Source organism: Mustelus asterias, chromosome 24, assembly GCF_964213995.1.
Source record: "Mustelus asterias chromosome 24, sMusAst1.hap1.1, whole genome shotgun sequence".
Lineage (NCBI taxonomy): Eukaryota > Metazoa > Chordata > Chondrichthyes > Carcharhiniformes > Triakidae > Mustelus > Mustelus asterias.
In genome coordinates this window covers 10,483,340-10,505,286 of record NC_135824.1, presented here as the reverse complement: position 1 = coordinate 10,505,286, position 21,947 = coordinate 10,483,340, and the positions used below count along the sequence as shown (strand labels likewise).

At 41.7% G+C, this 21,947-nt stretch overlaps 2 protein-coding genes across 6 annotated transcripts in view; both read right to left on the bottom strand.

Annotated features, from left to right (window-relative positions):
- The window catches only part of chd2 (chromodomain helicase DNA binding protein 2), a 113,449-nt gene extending 96,810 nt beyond the window's left edge, over nucleotides 1–16,639 (bottom strand). For 2 of the 3 annotated variants that reach the window (XR_013500765.1, XM_078241286.1), the window contains exons 1-2: nucleotides 15,968–16,609; nucleotides 15,483–15,754 (exon numbers count right to left, since the gene is read on the bottom strand). Coding sequence is in view for 2 of the 3 variants with exons in the window: in XM_078241286.1 (XP_078097412.1) it covers nucleotides 15,483–15,754; nucleotides 15,968–15,976 (281 nt within the window). In the remaining variant the exon portion in view is untranslated. Of the gene's footprint in view, nucleotides 1–15,482; nucleotides 15,755–15,967 lie in introns of all 3 variants that reach the window. The other variant, XM_078241287.1, reaches the window with a different exon arrangement.
- A 4,261-nt stretch (nucleotides 16,640–20,900) lies between these two features.
- ctc1 (CTS telomere maintenance complex component 1) overlaps nucleotides 20,901–21,947 on the bottom strand; it is an 84,063-nt gene continuing 83,016 nt past the window's right edge. For all 3 annotated transcript variants that reach the window (XR_013500764.1, XM_078241284.1, XM_078241285.1), the window contains one exon: nucleotides 20,901–21,405. Coding sequence is in view for 2 of the 3 variants with exons in the window: in XM_078241284.1 (XP_078097410.1) it covers nucleotides 21,260–21,405 (146 nt within the window). In the remaining variant the exon portion in view is untranslated. The remainder of the gene's footprint in view (nucleotides 21,406–21,947) is intronic.

Below are 21,947 nucleotides of genomic sequence, written 5' to 3'. Positions count from 1 at the left end.
GTGTAAGATGTCCAATGCCTTTGCGGTAACCAGTGTACAACATGAATACATCCTGGTTCCTCATCTCCTCAGGTCTTTGCTGCAATGCATAAAGCAACCACCAGAGACATGACTGGAGGCATAAACATGCCTGCACAAAGTTACAGAGGCAAAATGACTGTCCAATAGCTGCTACAACAATACATCCAGCTACGGCAAATAAATTGCCAAGCGTTGCCAAAATCCGAGGTTACGTTTCAACCAGCAACAGACACAGGAGGCATAACCACTAACAGCAGCAGTCTCAAAACCAAACCCTACCAGGCCACTGTCCTTACCACCCTGCTGTTTGGTGCAGAATCCTGGATCTGCTTTAGGTGCCACATCAAACATCTGGACCGTTTCCACTAAAGAAGCCTGGGTCCATCGTGAGAACTCAATGATGGATAAGATCAGAAATAATGAGGTCCTCTATCATGCTGGGCTGATCAGCAAGGGGAACACCATCCAGAAAACTCAACTTAGATGGACAGACCAGGCCTCCCACATCGATCATTACAGAATCCATGTGCAGATTTTCTACAGGGAACTCTCTCAGGGAAAACAACATCAAGGTAGTCTGACAAACTTTAGAAAGCCACCCTATAGAAGAGCCTCACAAACCTCTGTATTGCAGACCACCTCTCCTGGGAAACACTGCAGCCAATCTGTCCGTGTGGAGGTAAGCACTGAATTAGGTTCAGCATGTTTTGAGGGCCATTGATGCTAACTCGTAACATCCAACATGCCCAGAGGACGGCACAGCTGCAGAGGTTCTCCCAAACATAATTCCAGGTTCTATGGACACCCACGCCACACTCGCATCAGACTTTACTGCAATGACAGGACCCACAGAAGGCACTTACAGCTTGTACATAATCAAAGAGTCAATCATTCTCTCTCTCCCACTCCCAAGAATTCACATTTTTTCTAAACCACCGCTCTTCCTCAGCAATGACTGATGACCCATCCCAACAGCTAGAACCACAGGACACAGATGGGTATGCTATAAAAAAAACTATCAAGATTTAAACCAAAGCACCAGGCATTGACAATATGGAAATGAGCCGTACAGATCACATTCCTGATTCAATCTGGCTGCATCTTCAGCTAGCAGTGCAGCCAACTTCCCTCACTATCTCCAGCTTGAAGTGCAGGGAGACAGAGGGAGGAAAAAAAATCATCCCAGGATTAGGTGTGGCATGGTGGCACAGTGGTTAGCATTGATGCCCCCATAGGTCCAGGGATCTGGGTTCCAGCCTCGAGTGACTGTGTGGAATTTACACGCTCTCCCTGCGTCAGCATGGGTTTCCTCCGGGTTCCTCCCACAGTCCAAAGGTGTGCAGGTGAGGTGGATTGGCCAAGCTAAGCTGCCCCAAGTGTCCCAAGATGTGCAAGTTAGATGGATTAGCCATGGTAACTGTGTCGGGTTATAGGGATAGGGCAGGGGAGAGGGCCTGGATAAGACACTGTCAGTGCCAGGGAACCAGTTTCAATTCAACTTTAGGTGACTTGTGCGAAATTTGCACATTCTCCCAGCATAGGTTTCCTCCCACAGTCCAAAGATGTGCAGGTTAGGTTGATTAGCTATGCTAAAAAATTGCCCCTTCAGGTCAGGGGGATTAGCAGGATAAACACATGGGGTTACAGGGATAGGGCCTCAGTGGGATTGTCACTGGTGCAGGCTCGATGGACCGAGTAGCCTCCTTCTGTACTGTAGGGATTCTGTAATTAACTACTATGACGGGCACAAGGTTCAGGGATCAGTTCAAGTGTATTGCTGAAGCCAAAAGCAATCAAGTGGTATGGCAGAAAGGCTTGGAGGCCAAGGCTGGTAAGTAAAAACTTGATGGGCATTGTAAAGTTTGTATCCCTCATCTTTGTTGAACAGAAATTGTATAAGGACACAGCCATTGCCCTATTCTGCAAGTAAACCAGCCTGCACATTGCCAGGCTGGGAGTTTGAATAATGCTTGTGCCTTACTGTAAACCACTCGACCTCCAACAATGCATGATGATTGATTTAACCTGCACTCTGCTTAACAGAAATATTTCCAACCATCTTAGGCTTCCCAATTTGTATACACAAAAACATCTAAACACGTTTGATGCTTCAATGGAAACCGACTGCACAATTGTTCAAAAATAGTAAACAATGGGAGGCTGGTTAATCGCATGAAAGGCCCCCATTAGTTATTGTCTTCCTACATTTCATGATTAGAGGGTCTGCATCAGTCACCATTTATTTCAGTCTCCATTATAAACTTTAGAGTAACCCAGAAGGTTGTGTTTCCTACGTTAAATTGCACATGACACTGTTGTGATTTGTTGTTAGATGTGACTCTCACACCAGTGCAAAAAAAAAGTTTAATTTGATTAGAATAATAAAAATTTGCTGCCCACAAGACAAAACTTCGAATCGAAAATGAAGTTTGTATTCAAATTTAGAAACATACAAAATTGGGTCAAACAGTGCAAAGGAAACTGGATATCATGGACAATTCCAGCATTTGTAAGAGGAAACATTACTCATGGTTGGGAGAAGTAACGACATGTCCCATTCAATCTCCTCTCCCACTCCACAGTGGTTGCACTGATTTATCTACTGTTGACTGCCGTATTCAAGTCCAGGGAAAAGATAAATCATTGGAGAGGAGACATGAAATGCCTGATGACTACTACCTAAAATGGCAGGTCTTAGAAACATAGGAGGAGGCTCTTCGGGCCTGCTGCACCATTCAATATGATCTTGGCTGATCCCTTATCTTAATGCCACACTCCTGCACTCTCCCCATATGCCTTTGGAGCCTAGAAATCTTCCCATTTACATTTCCCTCACAATTCAGGAAAAAGTCCAAATTTAAAAATTGGGCAAGTTATTTTTCTGCACAGAAGATTTTAAAATCAAGGACAAAGCTATATGCTTGCATTTGAAGAATATTAGTAATAAATGCCATCAGGTTCTGTAACTAAAGGACTTCAGATAAAGAACTGATTGACTTTTGTTTGGCACGATGTGGGCGCATTTTCAAACAGTTACAATGCAAGGAGGTCAGGAACTTGCAGATTAAGACATTTAAAGCTCTATTATTGATCAGGTATTGAGTTCCTTCCGAGTACATTTTGAATGAATCTGCCAGGGCGGTCTTCAGATCTGCTTTAATACAAAAGACTGCCAACTATCCTTAAAAATGCTGGAAATTTCACAATATTTATACAGAGTAGGGAAGCAGTAGATTTGTTTGCAATGTTAATCCCCCATTTTGTATTATAAATACTTTTCAGTTGACTGAATTTGACCACAGAATCCCTACAGTGCAGGAGGAGGCCATTAAGCCCATCGAGCCTGCACTGACAGCAATCCCACCCAGGCCCTATCCCCGTATCCCCACGTAGTTACCCTGCTAATCCATGACACTAAGAGGCAATTCAGCAGGGCCAATCAACCTAACATGCACATCTTTGGAATGACCACACTTTGGAAGCTGGGTTTGACTACATAAACAATGCCAATTTAAGTGTGCTGATAGGATTAGATGAAGACCAGTGTGGAGAATAATTAATGATATTTCATGCAACATTGTGGCAATGCTGCATTGTTAAAACTGCCACCTTTTAACTGAGGTGCTTAACAGAAACACAACCTGCTCCGCTGAACGCTCAAGACTCCATTACAGCATTGGAAGAGCATGAGGTGTAACCTGGGCCGACATTCCTCTCTCCTTCAAACGATCAGACCAATTCACATCTTTGAGATCCGCTCCAAAAACAGCAGCGGCTACACTTCAGAAGCATTTAACTGGCTTAAAGGTTGCTGGGGATCTCCTGAAATTGTGGCAACCCCTTTATAAATGCAAGTTTTTCTTACAATAGTAACTACATACCCAACTAATTGCATGAAGCACTTTGAAAGGATATAAGCTTTCGCTCAGTTTGACTCAAGTCTCTTTCCAGGACTTGAGCACAAAATCAAGCCTGACATTCCAGTGCAGTTTGACTGATTGATTAATTATTCACATGTATTAACATACTGTGAAAAGTATTGTTTCTTGCACACTATACCGTTCATAGAAAAGGAAATGACAGAGTGCAGAATGTAGTGTTACAGTCATAGCTAGGGTGTAGAGAAAGATCAACTTAATGCAAGATAAGTCCATTCAAAAGTCTGATGGCAGCAGGGAAGAAGCTGTTCTCGAGTCGGTTGATACAGGACCTCAGACTTTTGTATCTTTTTCCCGATGGAAGGAGAAAAAGGGGATGGGGTGCCTTTTTTTGAGTTTGAGACGTTAAACCAACGGCAGCTCGTCCTCTCCCGATGGATGTAAAAGATCCCAAGGTACTATTTTATCCCCAGTATCCTGGTCAATATTTACCCTTCAATCAGTACCACAAAAACAAATGATCATGTTACTGTTTGTGGGAGTTTGCTGTGGGCAAATTGGCTGCCACACTTTCCCCACTAGGACAATGACCACACTTCAGAAGTACTCCAATGGCTGAAAGATGCTTTGAGTGGGATGTCCTGTAGCCTTGAAAGGTGCCACCTAAATGCAAATTTTGTTTAAAAACTTCAAAAGGTCAAAACTTCTGGTTAATAATAAAAGGCAATCTTATTGGAGCTGCAGGATATGCATCTCTTTACAAATGATGAAACATGTTGCCAAAGAAGAAAGCTGGTTCCGGGATCGTCACAGCTGCAATGGCAGGCTCAGCTTTCAGTGGTTAATCTGGATCCCCTATTTGTTTGTGGTTGCATGTTTGCTAGAAGGGGTGGGGTGAAATGTTTACCACGCTATTTTCTGTGACTTGTATAGAACCGAAACAGCTGTTTAAACTTGCAGCTTTTAAGAGCTGTGCCTATACAAGGACATCAAAAATACTCAGAAGTTTCATGTGGGCTGTTGCTTCAAATATTGCTTTCATCCCCCCCATGTCAATAAAGGCGTTAGCGGAAGTTTTGACTTGTTCTTTGCCACATCCCCCCTTCTATATAGCAACAGATTGGGCTGTCATGTCCAAAAATACAAGCAAGTCATCAACAAAAATGAAAGTAGAAATTCGAACTGCAGATAATGTGGGGCAGCACGGTGGCACAATGGTTAGCATTGCTGCCTCACAGCGCCAGGGACCCGGGTTCAATTCCCACCTTTGATCATTGTCTGTGAGGAGTCTGCACATTCTCCCCATGTCTGTATAGGTTTCCTCGGGGTGCTCCGGTTTCCTCCCGCAGTCTGAAAGACGTGCAGGCTAGGTGGATTGGCTATGCTAAATTGCCCTTTTGTGTTAAGGGGTACTAGCTACGGTAAATGCATGAGATTAGCTTTCAGTTGAATTAAAATTCAACAAATTGATTAAGAGCAACTGCTTGAGGCTATGTTTACATGATCACTGAACACTGGGATTTATACTTCACAGCTTATCATAGAATTCCTACAGTGCAAGAGGTCATTCAACCCATTGAGTCTGCACCGACAACAATTCCGTCCAAACCCTATCCCCGTAACCCCACGTATTTACCCTGCTAACCCCTCTAACACTAAGTGGCAATTTAGCATGGCCAATAAACCTAACCCGCACATCTTTGGGCTGTGGGAGGGAACTGGAGCACCCAGAGGAGACCCACGCAGATACAGGACAAACGTACAAACTCCACAGTCACCCAAGGCCGGACTTGAACCTGGATCCCTGGCGCTGTGAGGCAGCAGACCCTCAATCCAAAAGAATAAAACAAAGTGACAATAAACAGAGAGAATGTGCATTAAATCCTATCATGGTAATTTGAGAAGTTGAATTCAGTTTTCAAGAAAACGCAGAAGGTAAAACAAAAAGCTGCCATCAGTAAACACCATGAAGCCACTATACTTTGGGCGGCATGGTGGCACAGTGGTTAGCACTGCTGCCTCACAGCGCCAGGGATCCGAGTTAGAATCCCGTGGTTTCCTTCGGGTGCTCCTGTTTCCTCCCATAGTCCAAATACGTGCAGATTAGGTGGATTGGCCATGGTAAATGTGTGGGGTTACAGAGATAGACTGGGGGAGTGGGCCTAGGTAGGGTGCTCTGAGGATCAGTCTGAAGGGCCTTCTTCAGCACTGTAGGGATTCTATGACTGCTGTACAAGCCCAACTGGTTCAATAATTCCGATGGAAAAGAAATCTGCCACCGTCTCACACCAATGTGATTGACCTTAAACTGCCCTCTTAAGCAGCTTAGTAAGCCTCTCAGTTGTACTGAACCACTGCCTGTGATTTGTAGAAGATGTGGCACCATTCCTGCCACAATTAAGGATAGGAAATAATTCTGGCTCTGACAGTGATACCCAAACCCTCAGAATAGATAATGGCAACGCAAAAAACACAATTCCGGTCAACACTTGTCCAGTAACCTCTCAAAATGGTCTAAGAAACTATAATGATATGGCCAGCTCACCATGATTCAGGCTGATGCAGTGCACTGATGAATAACATAACCCAACAAGACAACTGGCAACAGTGTGCATCATACAACTCCATAAATGTTTGCAATGTACACTAGACTACTCTGTATAGCTGCATTTTACTTATTTTGATGCATTAATGGTTTTAGAATATTATTGCAGGAAGATTACGAGTAGCTGATAGCACTGATTGGGTACTGAATTATTGGTGTTGGCACTGTTGCCTCACAGCACAAGGAATCCGGGTTCGATTCCTGGCTTGGGTCACTGTCTGTGTGGAGTTTGCATGTTCCCCCCGTGACTGCGTGGGTTTCATCCGGGTGCTCTGGTTTCCTCCCACAGTCTGAAAGACGTGCTGGTTAGGTGCATTGGTCATGCTAAATTCGCCCTCAATGTACCCGAACAGGCGCCTGAGTGTGGCAATTAGGGGATTTTCACAGTAACTTCATTGCAGTGTTAATGTAAGCCTACTTGTGACTAATAAATAAATAGAAGTTGAGCCACACACAGGAGATCCCTCCGTGACCTGCCAAATTCCACAAACAGTAATTTGTGTGCATGGAGGGAGCGGGGAGGTGGCAAGGTTTACACAGCAAATTCCTGAGCCTGGGGCCCAAGTAGCTGCAGACATGGTCACTCAAGGTGAAGCGACTGAAATCAGCAATTCGCAAGATGCCAGGATTGCACAGCATTAGTCTCAGGGGGCAGAAGGACGTTCAAGATAGGAGGGGCCTCTGTCATAGGGCAAGTAGCAATCAGGGATAGTTATTTTAAAGTAGAGTTGATGCTGAATCTGGGGCCAGTGTCCAATGCCGGCATCTCAGGTTAGCAAGCACAGGGATGATGAGTGAAGGGAACTTGGTGTGAGCTTTGTTTCATTCTTTCATGGGAAGTGGGCCTCACTGCTATGGCCAGCATTTATTGTCCATCCTTAATTGCCCTCGAGATGATGATGGTGAACCGCTTTCTTGAACCACTGCCGGCCGTGTGGTGTAGGCACACCGATAGTGTTGTTAGGGAGGGAGTTCCAAGTCAGGATGTCGTGTGGCATGGAAGGGAACTTCCAGGTGGCGGTGTTCCCAAGCATCTGTGCCCTTGCCCCAAGTGGTTGAAGTCAGATTTGGAAGATCTCATCAAAGGAGGTTTGGTAGTTGCTGCAGTGCATCTTGCATATCATACACACTATTGCCACTATGCTTTGGTGGTGGAGGAAGTGAATGCTTAAGGTGGAGGAGGGAGGTGCCAATCAAGCTAACGGCTTTGTGTTGGATGGTGTTGACATTCTTGACTGCTGTTGAAGCTACACTCATCAAGGTAAGTGAAGAGAATTCCATCACACTTGTACCTTATAGATAGGACAGGTTTTAGGGAGTCAGGAGTGAGTTACTTGCTACAGAATTCCCAGCTTCTGACATGCTCTTGTAGCTATAGTATTTACATGCCTGGTCCTGTTTACTTTGATGATGACCCTTAGGATGTTAATGATGGGTATTTACTGATGACAATGGCATTGAATGTCGTGGGGAGATGGCTAGATTTTCTCTTTTTATAGATGGTCATTGCCTAACACTTAGTGGCAAATGACACTCGTGTCACGCAGCAGCCCAAGCCAAATGTAGTCCAGGTTTGACTGCATAGGACATGAAATGCTTCAGTATCTGAGGAATCATGAATGGTACTGAACATGGTGCAAATATTAGTGAACGTTCCCACTTCTGATCTCCTGATGGAGAAATCATTGCTGAAGCAGCTGAAGATGGTGGGGCCCAGGGCACTATACACAGAGGATGTCTTGGGACAGAAACGATTGGCCGCCAACCACAACTATCTTTCTTTATGTGAGGCCTGATCCCAACCAGCGGGGAGTCACCGTCCCATTGATTTAAATTATGCTAGGGCTGTTTGATGACACATTCGATGAAGCATTGCCTTGATAGAGGACCGTCACTCTCAATTAGAGTGGAGCTCTTTCATCCATGTTTGATCCAAGGGGTCAGGAGCTGAGTGGAACCCAAACTGAATGGGGAGTAGGTTACTACTGTGTAAGCACTGTTGACGGCATTTTCCGTCATTTGATGATGACCTAGAGTACATTGATGGATTTCTCTTGCTTTTTCCCACCTGGGCAAATTTCCCACCGCTTTCAGGCAGATGCGGGTGTTGTAGTTCTACTGGAACAGCTTGGCTAGATGACACAACTAGCTCTGAAGCACAAGTCTTCAGTACTACTGCTGGGATGTGGTCACGGCCTATTTCCTATGCTGTATCCAGTGCCTTCAGTGATTCTTGGTATCACATGGGGACCTCAGAATGGGTCAAGCATGATCCCAGGAATGAAAAGCTTGACATATGAGGAGCATCTGCGAACTCTGGGTCTGTACTCGATGGATATTGGGGAACTTCATTAAATTACAGAATACTGAAAGGCCTTAGTGAGTGGATGTGGAGAAGATGTTTCCATTAGTAGGCGAGACTAGGATCTGAGGGCACAGTCTCAGAGTAAAGGGGTGACCCTTTAGAACCAAGATGCAGAAGAATTCCTTCAGCTAGAGGGTGATAAATCTGTGGAATTCACTCCACTGAAGGCTGTGGCGATCAAATCAATGGGCGTATTTAAGACAGAGTTAGATAGGTTCTTGATTTGTAAGGGGCTTAAAGGTTACGGGGAAGAAAGCGGCAGAATGGGACGGAGAAACGTACCAGCCACGATCGAATGGAGGAGCAGACTCGATGGGCTAAATGGCCTAATTCTGCTCCTGTATCTTATGACCACTCAGCAATTCTGTCTGACAATTGCTGCAAATGCTTCAGCTGTGTCTTTTGCACGGATGTGCTGGGCTTCCCCCATCATTGATAATCAGTATAGTTGTGGAGCCGCCTCCTCTGGTTCATTGTAGAACTGTCCACCATCCTTCATGACTGGACAGGGCAGGGGTATGCAGAGTTTTGGATGATCAATATATGCATAAAGTTGGAAATACTTTTTATGGGCAGTTAGACATATATTGATGCACTATTTCCAGTTGTACAGACCTCAAAATTTAAAATGCCCAAGTAGCTTCCTGTGATTTCAGCATCCCTCTCATACAAACTTCTAAACAGTTATTTTCATTGGGAACATTAACACTGATGCAACAATTAATGACAGATCAAGCACTGTAATTTTCCAGCTGCTTTGTTTTTGCATGCGTTCAATCTCGGGATCCCAAAATACAGTTTCACCATCACCACTAATATTTAGTGATGAAAGATACTGGTGCCCTCCAGGTTTCAGTGGATAAGAGATATCACATATTGCAACACTGTCCCAGAAAAATAATATTGGAGCTTTGCTCCCAGTCTGTGCCAAGTGATAAAAGGGAGTTGACCAGTTTGGGCATGGAACAGCATTCAAAGGATCCTGTCTGTAAGTTTTTTATGTCACAAGTGGGCTGGGATGAAGTCACTGTGAAAATCCCCCAGTCACCACGCTCCAGCGCCCATCATGTATACGGAGGGTGAATTTAGCGTGGCCAATGCACCTAACCAGCAAATCTTTCAGGTTGTGGGAGGAAATCCACGCAGACTCAGAGAACGTGCAGACTCTACACAGACAATGAACCAAGCTGGGAATTGAACCCGGGTCCCTGGCGCTGCGAGGCAGCGGTGCTAACCACGGTGCCACTTCTGAATCTTTGCAAGAGAATGCTGTGTTTACCAAACATATCCCAGTTGGCATGGAGGGTGAAACAGTTTGCTCAGCACTCCTGGAGGAATAGGATATGGGCATTGCCTCTTCTCCAATCACAATTCAACAACTCGCCCTAGAAGATGCCGGTGTTGAAATAGTAAACAAAACATTCCAGCTGCCTGTGTTGATCTAGTCTCCGTACTTAGGTCATATAATGAAGAATGGTCACTTGGGCCAGGTAGCAGGTGACAGGTGCTGATGGGGCCACATTCAAGAATCTCAAAGAAGTGGTAGAATATAGACAAAAAAATGTACATTTATTTTACAATTATAATAAGCATAATTGAAGATTATTTTAAGAAGTGATTGCGCAAAGGCATTTGTAGAATGACTAATATGCCATCCGACACAAAGAATATTCCTTTGCCAGACTTCTAGCTGGATCCCGTTCACAAGGAGTGGGTTAATTCAATCTATATTCAGACAATAGTTAGTCACAGGAGGAGATCTGTGATCCTAACCAGCTGTCCAGTTACCATGAAGAACCATTATTATCAAAGAACACATCTGGATGAAATGTATTAATCCTGGAAAGCTCACTTCAGTTAATAACAAAAGGGTTGGTTGTAATATAGGAACGGAGCTGTGAACAGCCAAGGGCCATAATTGAAGTACCGGTTTTTTTTTCCTGGCGCAAGGCTAATTGTTTTGCTTTAAAGTGAAAAAATAAGCTGAAGTGCCCTTGGGGAAAAAAAAATCCCCTGAAAATATAAAGTAAAACGAGGTCACCAATTCAAGCACTTCTTAAAGGTCTGCATTCGAAGCTGGCGATTGTACAAAATATATGATTAAATTTGAACCCAAAAATTAAAAAAGGCTTTAATAAGAAAATATTTATAAATACACATCATGCAGGAAAATAGCTGATTAATCCTAGTCACTTTGTTTGCCATGCTGTGTAAGCCCAGCAAGAATTCTCACAGCTAAATACAACGGCTTGCCCGACAAGGGAGGCTTTCACAGGCAGCCGGTGACGTCAGTCTAGGGCAGAGCTGTTTGAGCGCTCTGCTGCAGGCAGTTCTGTTACTACGCGGAGAACCAATCACATTCCAGAGCACAACCTTTGAACTCGGCTACATCATCACCAGCTTCCTGTACTTCCTAACTACACTATGCAATGCAGTATGTCTGTCTAGTTATGCAGCGTAAAGCAGAGCCATTTTGTCTCTCTGAAGTTGACTGCAGCTGACTAAAAAGCTTTAAAAAGGCAGCCCCATTCTCCCTCTAAACAATGCACCAATGCCCCCACTTTCCACAGAACAGTCTGACACATGCACACTGGTTTCCTGTTAGCCTCACAAGTTAATTTAGTAATCGAAAACTAACAAAAACCCTTGAAGAAATGTTGAAAACAACCTCTGCACAAGTCATTTCTACCTTCATAAAATGGCTGCCAAATAACTGACTGAATTGCAATGCAAGAAACACGACTGCACAACTACTTTGGAGAGATACAGGGCTCTATCACCAAACCACACATTCCCAAAGTGAAATACATTACCATACCAACAATAAAGTAACTCATTGTATAACATTCAATGTTTAGATTTGGGCCAGTTTCTCTGAAACAACATAGTATGCTGCGCAACAGGAATTAGACATTCTGTTCTCCCTTCAGAAGATTTCTAGATGCTCCCAAATGGAACACAAAAAGCTCAATTTTCATTTACAGGTGGAATCTGAGAGCAATATTATCACTCATTTTGCCAAGAACATTTTCATCACATCCACATAGAACCATGTTCCTGGTCAGGTATTCTATTGGTAAACATGTATTACCAGCAACTTGACTGCAACAAACTATGCATAAGGACTTGGATTGTCCTTATTTCCAAAGCACAAGTTCGGTTCAGGTTGAATATTTAACTGTATTGTTCAACAGTCCAGTATCAAAAGTACAGTAAATCTATATAAATATCCACACTTTTGCATTTATACTTAATGGTTCAGAACTTCCCATTCCATGCAACAGCACATAACTCAAAAAACATGCACATTGCTGGTTAAGATCCGAATGAGAAAATAGGACTACGAAATTTCAGCATAACTGGTAATCCAGTGGCAATGAGCTTAGTTTCTATAAGGCACCCCCAACATCCTGGAATAAACTTCAGAAGTATACATTAAAATTGCTTATAAAATCAAGTCGCTCACTTTAGAAACATGTTAATTGGCAAAATGTTTTTTTTAAAAAGAAAGGCAAACATTGACGCCATTGTAGAGTACTCCCATAATCAACATTATCCTTGTAATTGTATCTACCCATGGGGTCACAATTTAAACCCCCTACTCCAATTCAGTGACAGCTTGTTATATAAAAAAGGTAGGCCAATGAGCACAGGAATTTGACAGGTTCTCTTTCACAATTGTTGAACCTGAAAAGCACATGCAAGCAGTGCATCTGCGAGCAAGGTGGCATTTGTTTGCTACAATTAACCTCCCCCCACACCTTGCTTCTTTTGAAAGTTGAACCATTTTAATAAATGAGCAAATTCTCCAGTGTGCAGATTGAAAGCGCTGTAGGTGTTGAAGCTTGATGCTGCTAATTCTACCCAAATGTTCTACATCTAAATGTTCAAAGGTAAATGCAAAAGATGCAGCTCCTAAGAGCATTCTCAGCAATTGAGAAATTACCATCAATGCTGTATGTCAACTGCGATGTGTTTTTTCTGTTTATTTGAACTTTGCATCAAAACAGATGGAACACAATCACTGCATTTGACCATTCTCAAAGCACTTTGTAGACTTACCAGCATCTTTTAACATGCATGTCTCTCTACTCTAGTGACCTAGCTGACTTTCCCACCATAACTAAGACAAGTAATATGACACGGTGTAATGTTCCACATGTGATGGTGAATTTCTACACTTACCACATGTAGCGGCATGAGCATTAAACATTCCAAAGGCAGGGAAAATGTTGGTATCTCCAGAATATGATAAACTGCTCGCTGCGACAAGTCACCAACTCTAATCATACTGAGAATGGTGGACTGATTTGACGCAATGTACTGGTGGTGTGCAAGTGGTCATTTTCTCAGGCTATGTAATGATGACACCAGAACCCAAGGTATGATCGGGTAACTTTATTGACACAAGATCAGCTTTTTTAAAAACAAGCTTTATCTGCAAGAATGAACTCACATCTGTAGCTGTTTGAGTGGCAGGATTAGACAGACATCGGAGTTTGCGGAGTCTGGAGATGAAGGGGCAAGTTTGGGACACCAGTGGCTGTGCCTCACTGGAATGAGCAGATGTTCCCATTCCAGATGTTGATCCAACATGGACAACTTCAATCATCTTCCCTTTTCTGTGAAGTGGAGGAAACGCAACGAGAAGGCACCCATCTGCCAGCTGTAGTTAATGTACTTTTGGGTAATATCTCAAAGCCCTCCAGGTATATGCATGCTCACAGGTAACATGCCAAATTCCAGATTACTGGTGGGTTTTTTTTTAAACAATAGGCGGAGTAAATCTCAGGAAATTATCTTCTTTCCATCCAAAATGCTGTCCCCAAACATCCCACGTTTAGGTGGAACTGAAGGGGATTGGGATCAGTGCTACAGCAGAAGCCACCGGACCATCCGTAATTCCAAAAGGAACCCACTGAGCAACCAACGTCATGTAAATGGGCAAGCATGGGATTTTTGCTCAACAGCTAATGGTTACAATTGTCGAAGCCACTAGGTTGGTCTTAATTGAGCGCTTGAATTGCTCCACACAGTGAAACCAGTCCAAGATCAATCCTACTACAACAGGGAATGAAACTTAAACCTCAGGTGACCACCCAAGGGAAAAGACCACCTATCCACCTAGAGCAAATCCCAGGAAAGGCCATTGGAGACTAGTTTCGCTGAAATAAGCAAAACATGAGAAATGGACTCATCTTAAAGAAAGAAACCTTAGTACAATATACATTTTTTGAAATAAATTATTAGCAGTTGACCACATCCATCGTTTTTGTGAATTGTGTGAAATCTCAGTTAAAAGGCCTTGGGTGAAGTATGTTGTCAGAGAAACAAAAATCTTCAATGATCACATTAAAAACAGTAAGCAATAAATATCAATTTCACTGTGGAACATCTTTTAAGGATGACACTATATTACAAGTGCTTCACTTTTAAATCACAGATCAAAAGCAACTGAAATTCAAATATTGTCAATTGTTATGTATACTGACTTGTGGGGAATTTGTATATTTAAAGATGATTTCTATAGCACCTACAATTTACAAGTAAACAAAAAATTCTGAATCCAGGTTAACATATTTCAATTAAAGCCCCATGTATAGCCAGGTGTCTGTCAGGCAATAATATCCATTGACCTGTTAAAAGTTCAATTATTAAAAGTTATAGAATCCTTCAATGTAAAGTTTCTACAGTTTAATGCCATTGAAAAACATCTTTTATTTTTGCTGTACGAGTGCATCATCTGTCTAATGTCATGAAATTAGCACGTATATAAAATCTGACAGGAATGAAATGTTGGAAAGTAATTAAAACAATTATAATAAAGTTTAAAAGGTGCATTCACGACAATAAACATCTCCCAGAAAGGCAAAATGTATTTCAGGGACACAGGACATAGAAGTATAGTAGAAGCAGTCCAGGCATATAGCACATATATTATTATTCCAATACAGAGGATGGGGACAGTAGCATAGTAAACTTTTCACCAAATTGTAATAAAAATTAACAAAATACCCCAAGTCATACAGTGAATTGGTGTGGTGGTGGCAAAAATATAGACGAAGGAGCAACTTTCCAACAGGCACTTCCTAATTTATCTATAAAAATGAATTTTTTTTCATTCATGCAACTTTTTGTAGTATATTTACTACAATTTACTTCCATGGGTTGAGTATGGTCACTCAAATCTTCAAATTTTCCGACCCGTCTGCATTGTGAGTAAAATGGTGCATTGCAGTAACAGCAACGACAAGGTCATTTTACAACAGCAACAAGAAGGGAAAGAAAATAATGGGCAGAATGTAAAAATAAACGATAAAAAAGTGGACTCGACAGGCTTGCATTGTACTTGCACTGCTGAATATAGGGCCCGAATGGCACATCGTAAGTTGGGAGAAACTCCGAGCAAAAAAAAAACAGGGTGGGGCTTTTTAGGAATCTCAAGGTCATCGATTAAAAGATTGGGGATAAATTGGGGTGAAAGGGGGAGAAAACAGCTTTGAGTGGGGGGAGAATGGCCCTGAGAGTAAACAGCGAGAGGTGTCCCCCCCACCACCACCACCATCGAACAAAACACAAAAAGGGAGAAGGGAAAGTGGAGGGCGCTCGGTACCTGGAAGCGTTGCTGCGATCTGAGCCGTCGTCTGCGGGGGTTTTCTCCTCGCTGGACATCGCGGTGGGCTCGGGGAAGGTTCGGGGCTGGGTTTTGTTCTCGGGTACACGTGGATGCGGGCTTCCCAAGTGCGGCTTTGCCCTGTCAAAGTTGCTGGAAGGCAGGCAGTCCACTAGAGTCAGCTGCTGCTGCTGCCTACTGGAGTTGGAAAGCCCTGACGCAGCATCGACATTGTTCAAGCACTCAATACCACTGTCGACCTCGGACAAGCTCTACAAACAAACATAATTAAAAAAATACATATAAATTTTTTTTGGGGGGGAAGGAGGAAGGAAAAACAAAAAAAGGGGAAAATTTTAAGTAAAAGCCAAAACATGAAAGCTTTTTTCCCTCAAATTAAAAAAAGTACATTTTTTATCTTATTTTACATTATTTCATTGGAAGATATGACAAAAAAAGGTGAAGAAAAAGGTCTGTAAACATACCTGTTCCATATATCTCAGGCTTCAAGTCACCGTCGACTAAACTTCGCCGAATCGAAAGCGATTCTTCTTTCCTGCTTCTTCAGAATCAAGTCTCAAATGTTGCAATTTTTCATTTTTCCCCCCCTGTTTTTTTGATCGGTGGTCCACGGGTTAAGGGAAGGGGGGGGGGGAATAAAACAAACATACACACCACTCTCTCACACACACACAAAAGTCGTTCAAAAATGGAGGTACGCCATGTCTGCAAAGCTCAGAAAAAACAACGACATCTGGGGACGGTCTGCTTGTCGAAAAAAAAGATTTTTTTTAAAAAAAAAACACCCCCTCCCCAAAAAAAATAGAACTGAGAAAATCAAATTGAAAAAAAAACAACAAACAGGCTGGGATTTCTCTCTTTTGCACTTTGCTACACTGGGGAGTTTTCTTCTTTTTTCCCCCTTCTTCTTTCTTTTCTCTTTTTCTTTTGCAGTCTGTTGGAAGTTGTGAAGAAAGTTGCATTTAACCCCCCCACACAAAAAGAGAGGTGTTTAGTGGGAGTGCAGTGGATCTCGCCCAGCCAGCACCGCCGCCGCCATAGAGCTTCTTCTCAGCTCTGAGGCTCCCTTCCCCTCCCTCTGATTGACAGCAGCGACGCTGCGAAATAATTGCAACATTTTTCTCCCCGGACTCAGGTGATGGACCAAGTGGAGGTCCCACCCCTGCCACACACACTGGGCTTAAAGGTAGACTTGCTCCTTGGAACGCTTGAGCCCACCCTCCCCCTTTCTTTTTGGATTACCTCCCCCCCTTTTCCCTCTTGCCCATTTCCAACTTTAGCCTCCCCTCCACCCAACAAATCTTATTCTTTGTCCTGTCTCTTTTAACCAAAAATGCATCCATGGATAAAAAATACTTCCTCCTGTGGCCGGAAGTGGACTCACAAGGCTATTTTACCACCCCATTTTGTGGGGGAGGGGAATGGAATGTAAATCTTGGTTGCTGGTGGGGAGGGGTGAGTTTTTGAGTTTATCTGTCAGTGTCACAAGTAGGCTTACATTAACACTGCAATGAAGTGACTGTGAAAATCCCCTGGCTGCCACACTCCAGCGCCTGTTCGGGTACACGGAGGGAGAATTTAGCATCGCCGATGCACCAAACCAGCACACCTTTCAGATTGTGGGAAGGAACCGGAACACCCGGAGGAAACCCACACAGACATGGGGAGAACGTGCAGACTCCACACAGTGACCCGAGGCTGGAATTGAACCTGGATCCCTGGCGCTTTTGAGACAGCAGTGCTAACCAAAATACAAAGGGGTGGGGGGCAACTCCACTTGTACTCAGTCAGGTCACACGAGCCCTCCTCCTCCTAAAAGATTGGTCATTTCAACTTAATCATCACCTATGACTAAATATTTTCCCAGTCCGAAAGGCGTGCTGATTAGTTGCATTGGCCATGCTAAATCCTCCCTCACTGTACCCAAACAGCCTAGGGGAAAATGTCTAGGGGATTTTCACAGTAACTTCATTGCAGTATTAATCTTAGCCTATTTGTGACAATAATAAATAAACTAAAATTTTACTATCATTGAGTATTCTGGAAATAATCCACTCTTGATTTTGGTGGTCTTCCATTTTCTTTTACATTTGAGCAGCACATCCATCAGAAAGTTCTTTTCTCTCTTTCTTTACTACCACTCCTCTCCCCAACAAAAAGCAAATTTTTCAATGTTTCTTGAAGTTTCATAAACCCTATGATTTGAATATAAGTCTTGAATATAAATGCCAGGGTTTGAAGAATAAAAATCTTTTCAATCGTCCATTGTCCTCGAAGCCTATATCCAATGGATAGTTGGGCAATGGGTGGCAGTATTAAAGCAAATCTCCGACCTATGTAGTCACAGAAAAATCCCAACAAGTTCAACTCTCAATGACATGGTGCAACTTGTTCAATTGGTGTCAAGCAGCTGGCCCATTTTCCTCATGCCAGTTGAAGATGTACCCTTGAAGGGTTTGCAGAACTGGCCAATTGAAAGATTCCTCGTGAGAGCAAATCTGGTGCATGCCATAAATGCACAGGTAAGAAATAGCAATGGGCAAGAGTAGGACAAGAAATATGTGCCATCCACTTGCTACCAGGAAGCCTCAGAAGAGGTACCACACTGCTGCAGACCTCCCATTTGGATGGCATGGCTCTTCAAAGCTGCCAAGTTTCAGTTTAGATGAAATATAGAGTTGAATTATCAGCTCATCCTTAATCTTCATGAAGACCATCAAAAGTTTTGTTCAACCTTGTGTCATTATGAAGTTTGTTGAGATGGCACGCAATGGTGGGATGTCGAAAGACTGACCATTCATCTTGTTATTTACATAGAGTTAGTGGTGCAAGTCACCATCATTTCCTGATGGTATTAGTCCACGGTTGAACAATTTTAAAATCGCAACCAATCATCAGGCTCATCAAGTTTTCAACTTAGCTGCAACCAAATGATTATGTTTCCATTTTCTAGACAGTTCTTCACAGCCAAGAGGTAAAGGGACAACAGTTTCCCATTATTTTCAGAAAGTGTCCTATCAATTATCAATCTCGCTCCCATGAAGAAGAATCTTCATCCTTCCTTCAGATGGTGACAATTGGTGAACAATGTCCACAATGATTTTGATTAACTTTAGAAATGTAACATGTTCTAGTAAGACAAGTAAAAACCTTGTATTTTTTGTGATACAAGTATGCATAGTCGAATAGTTTATACAAAATCCTAATTAGCAACAAGTTATTTGCAAGTGAGAACAAAAGCCATTGCTAAACATATTAAAACACCATTGGCATAAGTAAATCCTGAAGGCATGACTGGGCAGACACAATGTTTTCACTTTCTTCCCATGTACAGATTCTAAGCATGTACATTGTATCATTTACAACAGCTTTACTTGGAGGCAACATCGAACCTTGTGACATTTTCTTTTAGAGACCAAAATCACTTAGAACTCCAATGTGCACCAAAACAACGTGGCAAGATACTTCCACCTCTCTGGCCAAAGAACAAAAGCTGTTGCATCAAATATAGTCAGCATTTTTTAAACAATATTCAATCAATTCACTCAAATCCAATGCATATCAACCACCATCAGAGACAACTTTCAATTCATTAGCAGATTTCAAAGTTGAACAATATTCCAGCAAGATAGGTTACAAGTTCCTGCACAAGTTATAGGTTCCTCCATTATGATAAGAACACTTCAAGAAAGATACTTAATTGGATGTAAAACATTTTGGAACATCCTGAGGTTATGAAAGGCAATAATACAAATCTAAATGCATCATGAGATGTTAATGGTCAACACATTCTTTGCTTCAATCTTCTCTTTCGTTTTGATAATATTCTGCCACATACTTTAACCAAGGGTTTCTAAACAAATTTGACTCCCCCTTAGTACGAGGGATGAGCGATTCCCTAAAGATATTCATTTTCAATGTTAATTTGGTCTGACATAAACAGTTTGATGTGGAGATGCCGGCGTAAACAGTTTGATCAGGGTTACTGTTTTTGGCTATTATACTATAATTGGGATTGCAAGAACCTGGGGAAGCCAGCATCTGTGCAATATTACTTCCATATTATAATATTTAACATTGTGACCTCAGAACACGTTACTTGTTCAAAAGCAGTAATCCTCAACATTTCATACCTGCCATAACCATGATGAAAGGCAGTACCTTTTAGCCTCAAAGGACAGTTCCAAGCTGTTCAAGATTGTACACATAGAATGCATTGCTCAGATTATATACAATAAATCAGTTCTTACACTTGTGTAACATTGCTGCAATGCACAGATCTCAACAAAATGCCACCCAGTTAGTTCACTGACACTTAACTTGTGGGGTGATATAGACCTCAAACTGACGGGATTTAATTTTAAAAAAATAACAAATCCTGGAAAATATTGTAGTAAGACTTTGGGATATTGCTCTCAGTGCATGGATTCTGAAAGCTAATATCACAACAGAAAGACTTTCCCCATTGAAGGTGACAAAATCTCACCCAGAATGTAAACGTTTCTCTCCAATACATATTTCTTCCATTAGGAAGCTGATAATTGCCACATTTCCTATCACTATGGGGCAAATGCAACCATGCAGCACAGTCCTCTGTACAAGCCCATAAGCACTCCACTGCACAAGCAATTCACATGAATAAAATCAAATAATCTTCCCATTTGATGACTACATATGCAAAATCTCACAAGTAGAAAGTAAACAGCACAGTCCTTAATAATACACAAGGTATTTTACTGTTGTATGTGTAGGATTTTTTTTAAACTAGCATAGATTCACATTTTGTTCTCAACATTTTCCAGGATATGTCGACAGACACCCAAAAGTCACAGATCTATTTACCAGGGGCAAAAGGAACACAAATTGGTTCAAGATTAACAATTGAAAATTATAGGCATGTCACATTCAAACAAAGAGAATATAAAAAGCATATATTTCTGGTCAAGAAATGGTATGGTTACAGTAGGTTAATCCAATAAAATTCAACTTGAGCATTTAATGACCTACTGAACTCGATATAAATAGCAGCATTCCTGAACTGTTCTTATAGAGTTTCATTTCCTCAGAAGCTATGTTCTATGGTGGCTTTACTATCAAGGTTGGGGGATATACTCTAAAATAGAAACTGGCCACCAAAAGGTTGCGGGTGGGCTAAATAACACACTAAAATTAAACTATTTTTAAAAATTACAATGAGCACTGTAGAATTATCTTTTACCAATTTTTTTATCAAAATGGTCATGATTAAGTATTATCTTCCTCAGTCAATAGGCTTGTCCTTGGGATACGGACATGCACATAGATAAATTATTGGCTATTCCACACCTAATGCTTTCCTTAAAAATGTTTTTGAGGAAAAGTAATTTAAAGCAGTCAGGAGAAAGCACACAATCAATTAATGTTGAAAAAGATAAGTTTATTTTCAAAATAAATTATACACAAATATGGAGGTCAAATAGAATGATACCAAAAAGAGTATTTTACATTCTGTACTTTTCCAAATATTTTCAGATCTAAAAAAATATAAATTATAATATGCAATTTAAAATACAGAATTGCAGTGGCATATATACTAGTTAAACTAGTCAATCTAAATCAACTTGATAAAAAGGCGTTTTTCCTCAACAGGCGGCGGTGCATCAATTATTTTCACAGCTTGCAATGCTTTTGTAAACACCAAAGTCAATTCTCCTGAATCACTTGGGGGATTATATCTTGGTCTATTGTTGCATAGTTAATGCACTCCAATAATCTTGCTATTGGATTAGTCTATCATTTGCCAAGTGGCAAAGCATTCGATAGTCCACTTCCTTTATGTCCAAACAAGTCAAAGACAAGGCGGGTGCCATCTTGGTCATATACTGGTAGTCTCCACACCCGAATGTCCTCAGTTGAAAGGTTTCTTTTTAAGAAAGAGAAAATCTTGGTGTTGATACAAAATTGGCATTGTAGGAGCAGAACATTTATTTACACTGTACTGGCAACGTCTAGCTGACATCACACTGCATGAGGGACAAGTTCTAGATTTCCTTGGTCGTATAAGACAAAAGACATTTTCTATTCTGATTGAAGCTAAACTTTTCTTTGTGTTTGCAATCAACAGATCCAAAACATCAACTATTTATTTTCATATTTAAATATTTGAACACCTTACCTTGAACTGTGAGGTCAACACATTGCATCTCAGATGATTCTGGACTTTTTTTTGTTAACCTCAAGTTATTCCAGCTAGTCCAATAGGTATACATTTTATGGTATTAAATTTCATATCAGAGCAACACAATTAATTGAGCACACTAAACCATTTTTCATTCAAGACAGCCACGTTTCCAGAAAAATGTGGAATAATCACATACCATATTATGACGCAATGTTCTAAACACATTATGGCAACCGCAATTATCTTTGTGTTATCCAAATTTAAACATTTAGGGGGAAAACCAG